The sequence below is a fragment of the Rhineura floridana genome, chromosome 6 (genome assembly GCF_030035675.1).
Source record: "Rhineura floridana isolate rRhiFlo1 chromosome 6, rRhiFlo1.hap2, whole genome shotgun sequence".
NCBI classification, from domain to species: domain Eukaryota; kingdom Metazoa; phylum Chordata; class Lepidosauria; order Squamata; family Rhineuridae; genus Rhineura; species Rhineura floridana.
In genome coordinates this window covers 93864598-93878898 of record NC_084485.1, presented here as the reverse complement: position 1 = coordinate 93878898, position 14301 = coordinate 93864598, and the positions used below count along the sequence as shown (strand labels likewise).

Sequence of the window (14301 nt, the reverse complement as noted above, 5' to 3'; positions counted from 1 at the left end):
CTTGGGCCAGTCACTATCTCTTAGTGTAGCTTACCTCACAGGTTTGTTGTGAGAATAAAATGGAAAGGGAGAGGACCATGTAGACCACCTTGATTTCTTTGAATAATAACAAAACCCATTTAAGTTTTGCAGATCTTGGGGGGTTTAAATGTTTAAGTTTTTAATTTTTAATTTCTAATTTTTAGGATTTTGATTATGTCTATATGGAATGTACTTGTGTTTGGTTGTAAGTTGCCCAGAGTGGCAGATTAACCTCTGCCAGATGGGCGTCCAACAAATCTCATAAATAAAAAAATAAGAAAAATAAGTGTTTATACCAACAGCACTAAGCCACCCTCAAGTCCCCCCATTCCTCCCCCATGGGTAGGAAAGCAACTAATCACCCCTTCCCATATGTTGCTGCAAATGTCACCTCCTGTCCCACTGCTGCATTCCCCTACAAAAAACACACCCAAGAGATTGGATAACACTCCAATTATGAAACACATAATGATAATTTCTCTCCACTCCACCATTGCACTGCCCATGCTGTAAAAACAACAGCAACAAAACATTTGGGCAACTTGATATATATTAAAAATTAGCATCTGTGACTGTATAATTTGTAATATAACACAGACAAAAAAAGAGGCCTTGAGATACTAGAAATAAAAATACACACAAAGCCAGGAAAACAGCCATCCCCCGACCTCCATGCTTTGATTGCTACATTCCACTCCTGATACTTTTTACAGCAAACAAAATTGGTACCCTGAAAACATACAATTTCACATTTTAAATTAACTTAACTCATCATTGTTTTGCTCCCTTCCTGCCTTAGGCCAGTTACAAACTCTCACCTGAACCTACTTCACATGGCTATATGTGTATATAAAAGGAGGTATAAAAGGACTACAAAAGGGGACTTAGTGCTTGTATCACAGGCATCAAATTTTGCTTCCTTTAACTAAAGTGATGAATCTTTGTAAAGGGACATGCTTTGTTCCCCTCACTCCCACCCCAAATTAGTACATCTCCAGGCTTCAAACAATCTGGCATGATTATTGTGTGTTTGGATTGTATTCGAGTGAGCTTACTTCCAGCCAGGTTGATGTGCTGAATGCACCCCTTTCAGCATGAGCCCATCCCTGCCCCTTTCTCACAAGAAAGCCTAGGCTACAATCCTGTATCAATATAAGCATTAAACAGAAAGAGACGTAGTTTTGTGTACCATGGCATTTTTTAATATCCACCCACACTTGCTATGTAGGAGAATCTTTAGAAAATAACTTATAAGGAGTATCTGGTCTCAAGCAGAGATTACTAGGAAACAGAAGCCACAAGCCAGAAAATAAAATGTGGAAGTAAAGGGGAAACAGCAGCTCTTTAGAACTGCAGGGATCGCTGGTGTCTGAACAGCTCACTTATAAATCATAGCTGTGACTTCACTCATTGGCTAAAAACACTGAAAAGTGGAAACAGCCAGGTTGGCTCATCTCACAGAAATCATGGGGGTGGGGGGAGCTTGCATTGCCACACTAGGCTCCTACTGGGAGGAAGGGTGGTATATACATTTCATAAATAAATAAATAATAAATCATGCTTCATAATGGCATTTCTAAGAGCGTTGGGGACTTACATTTTTTTTTTATGAAAGCTGACAATCTGGGGCTCCTTTTTGATATGTGACCCATTACATTGCTACCCCTATACCCATGTCTCAGTGGTCCAGACTCTGCTCATTTGTTTTGAAAAATCTAGTCTGCTCCCACCTTTCCATGTTTTTATCCAATGAGTGAAGTCATAGCAATGATGGACATTTAGGAAAGCAGACCTAGTCAATTAGACAAAGGCTAGAATGAAACACCCTTTGTCTGCAGAAGAAATGTTTGGCTTATTTTAAAGATTGTTATGCTATTCTCTGGTGGAGAAGTGATTGCTGTCCAATAGAAAACAGTTCAGGCATCTTGATTTTTAGTGTAACTGAGACTGGACAAAAAAACAAGGTAGCAGCAAAGATGGACGTTCATGATCTTTCTAACTCTGGTCTTATTTCATGCAAAAGTGGAATACATGCACACAGACAAACCCACACACACATAGAGTTTGTAAACCTTTAAAAATTATCCTGCCATTGCCAGTGCAGATAAACTCCATCACTGTTCTACCCATGCATTTATTTATTAATTAAAAACCACTTTTCACCACCAAAGTGGTCCCAAAGCAGTTTACAATGAAAATTAAATAACCATAATGATAAAAAACAAGCAGTACAATGGTACATACTATACTGTACTAAAACTACAGAACAGATTCAAACCAGCCCTCCAAAAACCTGGGAGTACAGTTGTTCTATCTTTTGTTAGGCAACAGAAGGCCATCAGTGATGTTGCCATCTGCGCTTCTAAGATGAAGGAATTCCATAGTGAAGGTGCAATTATTGAGAAGGCCCTGGCCCATGTCCCCACACAGTGAACAACACTTGCTGGTGGGACAACAAGAAGCAGGTAGCTGACAACTGCTGTGTTTCCTCTGCAAAAGCCCACACATTTGCATTATGAGACAAACCAGGGGTTTAGATCATAAGGGTGTCGTTCTGCCCTCATTCTCGTCTGTAAAATGACCCATGCCCTTGAAGTCTAATGCTTTTGAGTATGGATATAACTCCAGCTGAACCAAAAGGGCCTTCTGCCCATAACTGTTTTTCCTAATTACAGCAGCAATCGTTGCAAAGTAATAATGATAAGCTTACTGTGCATCTCCAAATATTTGATTCTCCCAAATTTGTTTCCTCCCTTCCCCCCAGCCTCCAGGGGGTGTTCCTGGTACTCAGCCTTTGCTGCCCAACTCAATGGACCCCACACGACAACAAGGTAAAGGTGAAATTGGTTGTCTGCAGGTATTCCTTCACTTGGCTTATCCTTTGATCAAGTGCATTACTCTTTCTTCTCTAATAATGTAGTATCTTCCTCTCTCTTCTCTCACTAGGGCATCCCAACATGGGAGGGCCAATGCAGAGGATGAATCCTCCACGAGGAATGGGACCCATGGGTCCAGGTCCACAGGTAAAACCTGGGCAGAACATTTCCTACCCTGTCCGGTGCCAAATAATATCTTTGCTGCTTTATGAAGTTAGTGAGCAAAACATCATAAAAGCAGCCTCTGGGAGCTTGAAGAGCTAGGAGCACTTCCATTCCTCCCAAATCCTTTTCTCCTCACCATTAGCCGTAATGCATTTTACATTAGTGTGTTTACATGTGTCTGAAAAAATCCCACCTTCCAACATCTAGTTATGGCTTCAGAAGTGAACATCCTCCTATCACGTACTTAATGTGCCCACCTGCCCCCCACCTTCTGCTCTTTCATGAAAATAGGCAAACTCCAGTTTAATTGGTTTTTTGTCAGGAATTAATAATGCAACTTAGGGGGAGATAGTGGGATTGCAGATATTATGCCGATTGTATTTTTAATAATTAAATTTACCTTAGTCTATTTTGTGCTCGAGAGCCAGTGTGACGTAGTGGTTAGAGTGTTGGACTACAACCTGGGAGACCAGAGTTCGAATCCCCACATAGCCATGAACCTCACTGGGTGACCTTGGGCTACTCACTGCCTCTCAGCCTCAGAGGAAGGCAATGGTAAACTACCTCTGAATACCGCTTACCATGAAAACCCTGTTCTTAGGGTCACCATAAGTCAGAATCAACGTGAAGGCAGTCCATTTCCATTTTCAGTCTGTGCTTATTTGCCTCATTCTTTATGCAAGGGCCAGACAACCTGTGGTGTGCAGACCTCATTCAGTGGTCTACAAAGCCTTCCTTTGGCTGCACAGCAAAGTTTATTTGGTTTCCATACTTTGTGTTTACTACATACTACAGGAAGAATGATGGATGAAAGAGGAGGAATAGGAGGACTGAAGTGATACATAGATTTCCTAGATCTATGTCATGGGGCAATCATCGTCTGTGTCTGCTTTTATACAGTTCTGATTCAGTCCTGGGTCCTTACTTTGCTACCACTAATGGTAGCATCCCTTCAGCAGAACTCCCCTCAGAGAATGCTCCCACCAGTGGAAGTTGGGGGAGGCGACATTCTACAAATCAAATTGGGGGCTCTCTAGAACAGGGGGAAGTGGGCTGGAGGGGGAAAGAGAAACCTGTGGAAACACACACACACAAACTTGCAGTAGTGGGATCATCTGCTGGATCAAAAGCATTTTGAGGATGAAAAGATCTATTCCATTTGTGGAAGGCTACTTTTGAATCCAATCCTCCATGTTTAAACCTTACAAATCTGGATAACTTTGTAGGGTGCATAGAGAACCCTTGCTTGTAGATACCTAATTATGATACAATATGTCTGTTTTGTGAATTTTGTTGGGACTAATTCTCTAGGCCAACAGTTCACAAAACTGTAAAACAAGCTTCCAAAGGAAGAGGTGGAGTCAGTTGGGGAAGACAGGTATAAGGTCCTTTCCAGTTTTTCAGTTATTTCTTGTTTGAGTCTTGGTTGGATCAGGTAATGGAGGTGAATTATGTGCATGTACCTGTTATAGTATTGACTGCTGGTACTGAGGAATGTGCATCTCTTCTTTCACAGGCTTCCTGCCTCTCTATGGACCCTCCCTTGCAATCCTGCTTTCTCCTTGTTCTCTTAGCATGCTTCTTCCTGAAACCTGACATGCTGAAATACCTATCTTTACTTTCCCATATTAAACCTTAGGGACATTGAGGCCAATTTTAACTTCACTTAGAGTGGTTACAGATGATCATTTCACTCATGGTCACTTATTGCAATGTGCATATAACTATGTATGGAAAGCTGGTCACTAGTAACATTCGTTGCATGGTGAGGCTTTTCTGTAACATCCACCCATATGGTAATAATAACCATAACACATTCCAGTTCCTCCATATTTCTAGATTGAGGCATGCTAAAATCACATGCTGGAGCTGATGAGCTCCCCACGTGGTTATAGGTGCACGTCAAAAAACAACTCCAGGGTAAATAGTAGCCAGTAGCCACTTTTTAGTGAGGGTCACATGCACACAATTTTAAAACCCCTTCTAGGATCAGTTTTCTGTACAGTGGCTCAGTTCAGACATCCTTCCAAATCAGGATTTTGGGGGATCAGGAATGTGCTGCAGGCTTGCATTCCCCCCTTCCACTCCCATGCCCCAGTTCTTTTCTCCATATCTTGGTTCCTCTAACATAGGTTGTGCTCTCACCTGAATCAGGAAAGCAGTGGTTAGCACTAGCTATGACTAGTAACCATGGTTTGAAGTTGGTTTGGAGCCTAGTACTAACCATAGATTGTCCAATTCAGGTATCACAGCCAACTATGGTTGGAGCAATTTGGAACTACAGGTGGGGGAACATGAGTGTTTAACAGTCAGAGAAGTTTAACAGTCAGCCACTCTTCTGGGGGTTGTAGCTCTTTGAGGGGAATTTGGGAGAATCCATGATTGTCTAAAGTGAAATAAAGGTCTGGTCTGGATGTGGCCAGTGACAGCTTTGGTTTAAATTTGTGTGCCTGCTGTTGAATAAAGATGTGGGGGGAACCCTGAAAAACAGTGATACTGTTCAGAATGTTTTTCTTTTGGAAAGGAGAGGGGCTTTCCCTCTGCCCAGTGCCCGCCCACCCAATCTCCTCCCTCTTCCCCTTTCCTCCCTTTCCCCTTCCTCCCCCTCCCTGCCCCTTCGCCAGGTCAGTTTCACCTATCCTTAGTGTGATTGTACAGGAGTAAATCCCACTGAACTCAAAAAGCATGCAAATGATCAATCCTCCTCCCTCCTATCCCCTTCCTTCACCCCTCCCTTCCCATCCCCTTCCAATCCCCTCCCACCTCCTTCCCTTTCCTGTCCCCTCATCCTCCATGGTCAGTTTTACCTGTTCTAAGCATGATTGCACAGGAGTACATCCCATTAAACACAATAAGCATGCAAATGATCAGACCAGCCTTCCCCCTCTCCTATCGTTCCCCTCCCCTCTTCCCCCTCCTTCCTCTGCCCACTCCAGCCCTCCCTCCTCCTCCAAAAGAAACCTGCCCTCTCCCCTCCCAATCCCCTCCTTCTTGCCCCTCCCAATCCCCTCCTTCCCCCCTCCTCCTCCTTTCACTTCCCCTCCTCCTCCTTTCACTTCCCCTCCTCCTCCTTTCCCTTCCCCCACCCTCATGGTCATTTTCACCAATCCTAAGCATTATTGCACAGGAGTAAATCCCACTGAACTCAGTAAGCATGCAAATGATCAAACCTAATCACCTCCCCCTCCCTCCCTCCCTCCTCCCCTCCCTATCCCCATCCCCCCGTGGTCAGTTACACCTATCCTAAGCATGATTGCAGGGGAGCAAATCCCATTGAACTCAGTAAGCATTCAAAAGATCAATCGATTCTCAGCAAACTTGCACAGCATCCCATTTCTTAGCTCCCAGATTAAGAAGCAGAGAAATTCACTAATAGGGGGAAAAAACCCTTGCAGTTTAAGAATGTACCTATAGCCAACTGATATTTCTATCATACTTTAAAAAGCAGGAAATTGGGCAGCTATAGTGAATGCACCAGGGGAGCAGGAGACCTGACCTCCTCACAGAGATATTGTACTGCTCTACAACTTTGTAAAAATGCAAACACAATTTGGGTTGGTTTTTCACAGTCCACTTCCTGTGTAGCTTGGAAGAATTTGGTAACGTGCCTCTGAGCATAGGGTGAGTGGTGGCAACACCTGCAATTAGCTCAAAGAACAGAAACAAGACATGTGCTGTGCTGATCTTGTTTTAGCAGGGAGGAAGCAACAATATTAAAACAGTTGATACAGTTCAGACAGTCACTTTAAATATGTTTGATTTACTTAGCAATTTTAGTTTTACTTTGCATGTTTCCTGCAGTAAATCATCTTCTTTTGCGTCTGTTTCTGTGAATATGTGAAGTACAGGAATACTGCAGAAGTTACACTAAAAAAAACTCTAAAAACTATTGTGGAGTAATGGCACTGAGTTTTCTGCAGAACAGTTTCCAGTGGACATGAGGAGTGTCTCAGTTTGCACAAGATAAAACAGTGGAAGGTGAAATACATTCTAGCAACATTCTAGGTGTGCTCTATGTTTTTAATTGACCATGCCCACCTTTCCTTAAGTTTAAGCATAGCAGGCTGAAATCATGCATCTTGGGCAGGCCAAGCTGGTTTTTTGCAACAGCCAGAGTCATTGTTTAAGTAGCAACATATTATAATCAGTCTGATTTTACATCAAACTGCTGTTTCAGATTCAACTGTACTCAAAATAGAAATAGAACATAACCTCCAGTTTGAAACACAAAAGGCTGCCTTTGCCATCATATGACACTGACCAATAAAAAGGCTTTGAAATTAATAAAAATAAATTTGACACAGATTTCTAGGATTAATAATGAAAGAAATATAATTTTCTAGGTTAGATTCTCTGTAGAATCATAGAACAGTAGAGTTGGAAGGGGCCTATAAGGCCATCAAGTCCAACCCCCTGCGCAAGGCAGGAATCCAAATCAAAGCATTCCTGACAGATGGCTGTCCAGTTGCCTCTTGAACGCCTCCAGTGTCAGAGAGCCCACTACCTCTCTAGGCAATTGATTCCATTGTCGTATGGCTCTAACAGTTAGGAAGTTTTTTCTGATGTCCAGTCAAAATCTGGCTTCCTGCAACTTGAGCCCATTATTCCGTATCCTGCATTCTGGGACCACCGAGAAGAGATCCCGGCCCTCCTCTGTGTGACAACCTTTCATGTACTTGAAAAGTGCTATCATATCTCCCCTCAGTCTTCTCTTCTCAAGGCTAAACATGCCCAGTACTTTCAGTCTCTCCTCATAGGGCTTGGTTTCCAGTCCCCTGATCATCTTTGTTGCCCTCCTCTGAACCTGTTCCAGTTTGTCTGCATCCTTCTTGAAGTGCGGAGACCAGAACTGGACACAGTATTCAAGATGAGGCCTAACCAGTGCTGAACAGAGGGGAACTAATACTTCACCGATTTGGAAACTATACTTCTGTTAATGCAGCCTAATATAGCATTTGCCTTTTTTGCAGCCACATCACACTGTTGGCTCATATTCAGCTTGTGATCAACAACAATTCCAAGATCCTTCTCACATGTCGTATTGCTGAGCCAAGTATCCCCCATATTATAACTGTGCATTTGGTTTCTTTTTCCTAAGTGTAGAACTTTGCATTTATCCCTGTTGAATTTCATTCTGTTGTTTTCAGCCCAATGCTCCAGCCTATCAAGCTCCCTTTGAATTTTGTTTCTGTCTTCCACAGTATTAGCTATGCCCCCCAATTTTGTATCATATGCAAATTTGATAAGCATGCTCTGTACCTCCTCATCCAAGTCGTTAATAAAAATGTTGAAGAGCACTGGGCCAGGACCGAGCCCTGTGGTACCTCACTCGTTACTTCTGCCCAGTTTGAGAAGGAACCATTGATAAGCACTCTTTGAGTACCATTCTGGAGCCAACTGTGGATCCACCTGATAGTTGTTCCATTTAGCTAGCTTGCTAATTAGAATATCATGGGGCACTTTGTCAAAAGGTTTGCTGAAGTCGAGGTATATTATGTCTACAGCATTCCCACAGTCTGCAAGGAGGTTACCCGATCAAAAAATGAGATAAGATTAGTTTGGCAGGATTTGTTCTTCATAAATCCATGTTGGCTCCTATTAATCACTGCATTGTTTCCTAGGTGCTTACAGATTTATAATCTGCTCCAGAGTTTTTCCAGGGATTGATGTTAGGCTTACTGGTCTGTAGTTTCCCGGTTCCTCCTTTTTGCCTTTTTTGAAGATAGGGACAACGTTAGCTCTCCTCCAGTCATCCGGCACTTCACCAGTCCTCCATGATTTCACAAAGATAATAGACAGCAGTTCTGAGAGTTCTTCAACCAGTTCCTTCAATACTCTAGGATGCAGTTAAACATAAGAACATAAGAAGAGCCTGCTGGATCAGGCCAGTGGCCCATCTAGTCCAGCATCCTGTTCTCACAGTGGCCAACCAGGTGCCTGGGGGAAGCCCGCAAGCAGGACCCGAGTGCAAGAACACTCTCCCCTCCTGAGGCTTCCGGCAACTGGTTTTCAGAAGCATGCTGCCTCTGACTAGGGTGGCAGAGCACAGCCATCACAGCTAGTAGCCATTGATAGCCCTGTCCTCCATGAATTTGTCTAATCTTCTTTTAAAGCCATCCAAGCTGGTGGCCATTACTGCATCTTGTGGGAGCAAATTCCATAGTTTAACTATGTGCTGAGTAAAGAAGTACTTCCTTTTGTCTGTCCTGAATCTTCCAACATTCAGCTTCTTTGAATGTCCACGAGTTCTAGTATTATGAGAGAGGGAGAAGAACTTTTCTCTATCCACTTTCTCAGTGCCATGCATAATTTTATACACTTCTATCATGTCTCCTCTGACCCGCCTTTTCTGTAAACTAAAAAGCCCCAAATGCTGCAACCTTTCCTCGTAAGGGAGTCGCTCCATCCCCTTGATCATTCTGGTTGCCCTCTTCTGAACCTTTTCCAACTCTATAATATCCTTTTTGAGATGAGGCGACCAGAACTGTACACAGTATTCCAAATGCGGCCGCACCATAGATTTATACAACAGCATTATGATATCGGCTGTTTTATTTTCAATACCTTTCCTAATTATCGCTAGCATGGAATTTGCCTTTTTCACAGCTGCCGCACACTGGGTCGACATTTTCATCGTGCTGTCCACTACAATCCCGAGGTCTCTCTCCTGGTCGGTCACCGCCAGTTCAGACCCCATGAGCGTATATGTGAAATTAAGATTTTTTGCTCCAATATGCATAATTTTACACTTGTTTATATTGAATTGCATTTGCCATTTTCCGCCCATTCACTCAGTTTGGAGAGGTCTTTTTGGAGCTCTTCGCAATCCCTTTTTGTTTTAACAACCCTGAACAATTTAGTGTCGTCAGCAAACTTGGCCACTTCACTGCTCACTCCTAATTCTAGGTCATTAATGAACAAGTTGAAAAGTACAGGTCCCAATACCGATCCTTGAGGGACTCCACTTTCTACAGCCCTCCATTGGGAGAACTGTCCGTTTATTCCTACTCTCTGCTTTCTGCTTCTTAACCAATTCCTTATCCACAAGAGGACCTCTCCTCTTATTCCATGACTGCTAAGCTTCCTCAGAAGCCTTTGGTGAGGTACCTTGTCAAACGCTTTTTGAAAGTCTAAGTACACTATGTCCACTGGATCACCTCTATCTATATGCTTGTTGCCACTCTCAAAGAATTCTAATAGGTTACTGAGACAGGACTTTCCCTTGCAGAAGCCATGCTGGCTCTGCTTCAGCAAGGCTTGTTCTTCTATGTGCTTAGTTAATCTAGCTTTAATAATACTTTCTACCAGTTTTCCAGGGACAGAAGTTTATCGGGCCCTGCCGATTTGAAATCGTTCAAAGTGAAACAGTAGTAACACAGGAAACAAGCAAAGTAAGGAGAACACCAACAAACATACAGAAATATAATTCTCCATATTTGGAGTTGGCAGGTTGCCACCACTCACCATATGCTCAGAAGCACATGTTACCAAATTCTTCCAAGCTACACAGGAAGTGGATTGGACTGTGAAAGACCAACCCAAATGGTGTTTGCATTTTGACCAATTTGTAGGGTAGTACAATATCTCAGAGAGGAAGTCAGGTCTCCTGCTCCCCTGTTGCATTCACTATAGCTGTCCAATTTCCCTGCTTTTTAAAGTTTGATAGAAATATCTGTTGACTATAGATACGTTCTTAAACCACACTTTTTTTGCCTATTAGTAAATTAATCTCAGAGTCAGCAAGTGTGAGGAGAGGGCATTCAATCAGATATCTGTTTTCATGCTAGGGGTGGCAGGACGTAACAGGCAAGTACAGAAGAGGGCTTAAATTTTGGGCAGATAAACAGCAAGTTGCAAATAGCCCTGTGTTATGACCAACTTTGCTCAAAGATTTTGTTAACTCTGTGACTGCATTGTTTCAAAGAAAATAATTGGGTGCACCATGAGTCCACATTTAAATCTTCTGCATCACATTTACACAAATTAATATTTATTATCATAATACAGCAGCCTTCCCCAACCTGGGCCCTTCAGATGTTGCCATCAGCACCAGCCAGGATGTCCAATGGTCAGGGATGGTAGGAGTTGTAGTCCAAGAGAAGGCTCCAAGATAGGGAAGAATGTAGTATAGCATCTGAGGGTGAGTTTATCAAGCAAAGGAGGAAGATAAATAACTGAACTTCTTGATACTGGTGCAAAGTAATAATTTGTCTATTAGAAAGCCTTGTTGATGCTCTACACCTCCAGGAAAGAAAGAAAGAAAAAAGCTGTTTGCATCATAATTTTTCTTAGGCAAGCTTAGATTCCAATAGCTTTGTTATCTATTTTAGTGGTCTGGCACTGTTAGTGATGGGTACAAAGCTGTTAATAGTCCCTCACGTATTATTACAACAGCTTGCATCTGTTACAGTTGCATCAGCCAAACAAAGAATGTTTCAAAACTTCTAGGTGTGCTGTACATCTTGGAGAAACCAGGTGCTTGCCATCCTAACCAAGCTAAGTTCTTGTAGCAATTTCAATCTGTTAAACTTTCTGAGTTGAGGTCACATAGGGATTTGCAGTGATATAATTTGCAGCTGTTCTAAGTGTGTTTGCATGGTGTCTTTATAAAGCCATGCATGAAAGCTGTGTAGACGAGCCTTCTGTGTATCTAGCTCCTGTTTACCTTCCTGTGGATGAGAAGTTAGGGGAAATCCTTTTTGTCCCTTTTGTGGTTGACGCTCATTCCAAATAGTGTTGGTCCCTGTTCCCAGCAAGTAAGAAGTGAAGTTTAAACATGTTGTTAATGGAAAGTTGAGGAAAGAACCGTGTGACTTGTCCTGCCATCTAGTCAGCTTAAGGCAGGTGTCTTGGAAGTTCTTTCATATAGGAGCTTGTGAAAATGAAGATTCTGGTTTAGCATTCAGTCAAGTAGGCTGTTTCCTTGCCAGGAGTATGGACTGTACTTACCTGTTAATCATCAGCATCCCTCTTGCCAGCTGTGGCTGCCCTCAGTCATGACAACTGGAAGGCAGGAGTGTTCCATTCAGTAGCAAGGTTTCCTGGGAGAACCTTGCTACGAAATCACAGCAGGGTTCTGTTTGGTATACAGGGAACAGCTATTCCTTGATGGTAAATTTGTAGCTTATAAACAATATTCAGGCTAGTTCCAGTCATTATTTAAACTCTTTTCGAAGAGGAGCCAGCTTTTACCTACCTCTCAACACAGAAGCATTTCTTTGTGCAGTCTATTTCATACCCTGCAGGGCAGCCATGTTTGGACTAGAGCCAAGAAGCCAGTCAAGTGTCGGTTGTCTTTCAGGAACCAAGAAAACCAGAATCCGTAGCTGCTGCCTAGATCTAGTTATATAGCTTCAGATAGGTGGGGAGGAAGGGGCTTCTTCAGGTGTTTCAGCAAGTGCTCACATGTATTCTCTTCCACAAGCAGAGTACCTTTTCATCTGTAGCCCTCTAACATTAGCATTGTATGGGCTTCACAAGCATGATAGATTGGGTCCCTTTCTGTCAGATTGCATCTTTTAGATCTCCTTTGCAAAACAAGCAGAAGTACAACCTAGTACTGTAATATCTCATTGATTGTGAATCACTTGGAGGGGACCCAGAAGACTGAGATAAACAGAAGTTTGGATACATAGAATTTATATAGGGCTGCTCTGACTTTGGTTTGTATGCGGAAAGTGAAGATTTTTGACAATCAAGTTTAATGGGAAAGAAAAATAATTTTCTGGCCTAAGAATTGTCTTCTCTTTCATGTGCATGTATTTTTTAAAAAAATAATTAAGAGTCATGCAGTTATGTGACACACCAGCATTTCTATATTGTAACTAAACACTCTTTATTTTGGAGTGGTTACAAACCTCTGTGCTGTCAGCATTCCTTCTTCTGAACATCTCATCACTTGTTCATTGCATTGTATTCCTTAAAACAGAATCTTTTTCTTTCTGTTCTGCTCCCCACCACATTTTTTCTGCTTCTTTCCATGCAATCCTCTCACCCCCACACTAAGCAAGTAATCTAATTCTTCATGTCTACCTCTTGTTTGGCTTCATGTGGCAGGGAAATTGTTTTATTTTGTTTATTACTTTTCAAGATAAGTACCTTACATACTTTCCAGGGCTAGCTACTCCCTTGTTGGTCTGCATTGGCCAGTGCCAGAAGCCTTTGCCCATTGGGCATTCCTGGTATATTCCTACCATGAGATGGAAACTTGGGTGGCTTCTAACTTTGTTTTGTTTTTAAATCTTTTCCTGGTCAAAGAGCAAACTGAGAGATGCTGCCACCCTGTTTTACTTTTTGAAGTTGGTAATTTTGCCTGTATGTTCATTATCATCATCTCTTTTTTTTTAAAGTTCATTTTCACAAACTAACCCTCTCGTTTTTGTTTGTTTTTTTTCCTTTCTCTTTTCTTCTCCGGTTTCCCTTCTCGTTATGGTAGACTGATCCTTGGTTATCATTGCAGAACTATGGCGGCGGAATGAGACCTCCACCCAACTCTCTAGGGCCCGGCATGCCTGGGATTAACATGTAAGGCATCTTCCATGCTGCTGGCTTTCAATTGATGTTCTTCCAATTCTAGATATGGAAATAATGTCAGTTTCACATTTTTACTCTGTCCTTACATTTGACCCCAACATGTGCATGCTAAAGGTTTGTTTTCTTTCAAACTTTAGGGGTCCAGGAGCTGGTAGACCTTGGCCCAATCCCAACAGTGCTAATTCAGTAAGTATCAGTTTTTAGAATGCCTTCATTTTTGTCATTTAACCCTCATAATTTGTTTTTCCCACAGTACTTGAATTCCTCTCATTAGCCGTCTTCGGGCATTCTGCGTAAGGGGCAAGTAAACACATGAGGGAGGATAATGAGGGAACAAGCATACTAGCTCCACCCCCACCCCAGACACCATTCCAATCACCCCCTATGATTTGGAGGGTGAAGGTTTGAAGCAGAGACTCTCCTCTACTCTTGGAGGGTCCCGTGTGTTTTACAACCTTGAAAAAGCAGGCTCTAAAATGGGTGGGGACCCTCCACAAGTACAGGAAGCTTCCCACTTGAGACCTTTGCCCTCCGTTGGTGGCTAGGGAGCAGAGTAGCATGCTCATCCCCATGGCCTTCCCTTGTGCATATACACAACCCTAATGTAAAATGTTTCAAGAAGGCTATTGAATCTTCATTTAAATGTGTTGCTTACCCTTTCCAATGGAACTCATCCTAGAAAGGAGGCTTGGTGCTCCAGTGCCCC

At 42.5% G+C, this 14301-nt stretch overlaps 1 protein-coding gene across 13 annotated transcripts in view; it reads left to right on the top strand.

The window, feature by feature from the left end:
• The window catches only part of SSBP3 (single stranded DNA binding protein 3), a 244673-nt gene that overhangs the window by 217666 nt on the left and 12706 nt on the right, over positions 1-14301 (top strand). For 7 of the 13 annotated variants that reach the window (XM_061633088.1, XM_061633079.1, XM_061633083.1 and 4 more), the window contains 4 exons: positions 2786-2852; positions 2968-3044; positions 13498-13586; positions 13733-13781. In XM_061633088.1, coding sequence (XP_061489072.1) covers positions 2786-2852; positions 2968-3044; positions 13498-13586; positions 13733-13781 — 282 coding nt within the window. The remainder of the gene's footprint in view (positions 1-2785; positions 2853-2967; positions 3045-13497; positions 13587-13732; positions 13782-14301) is intronic. The other 6 variants (XM_061633089.1, XM_061633084.1, XM_061633080.1 and 3 more) reach the window with 1 other exon arrangement.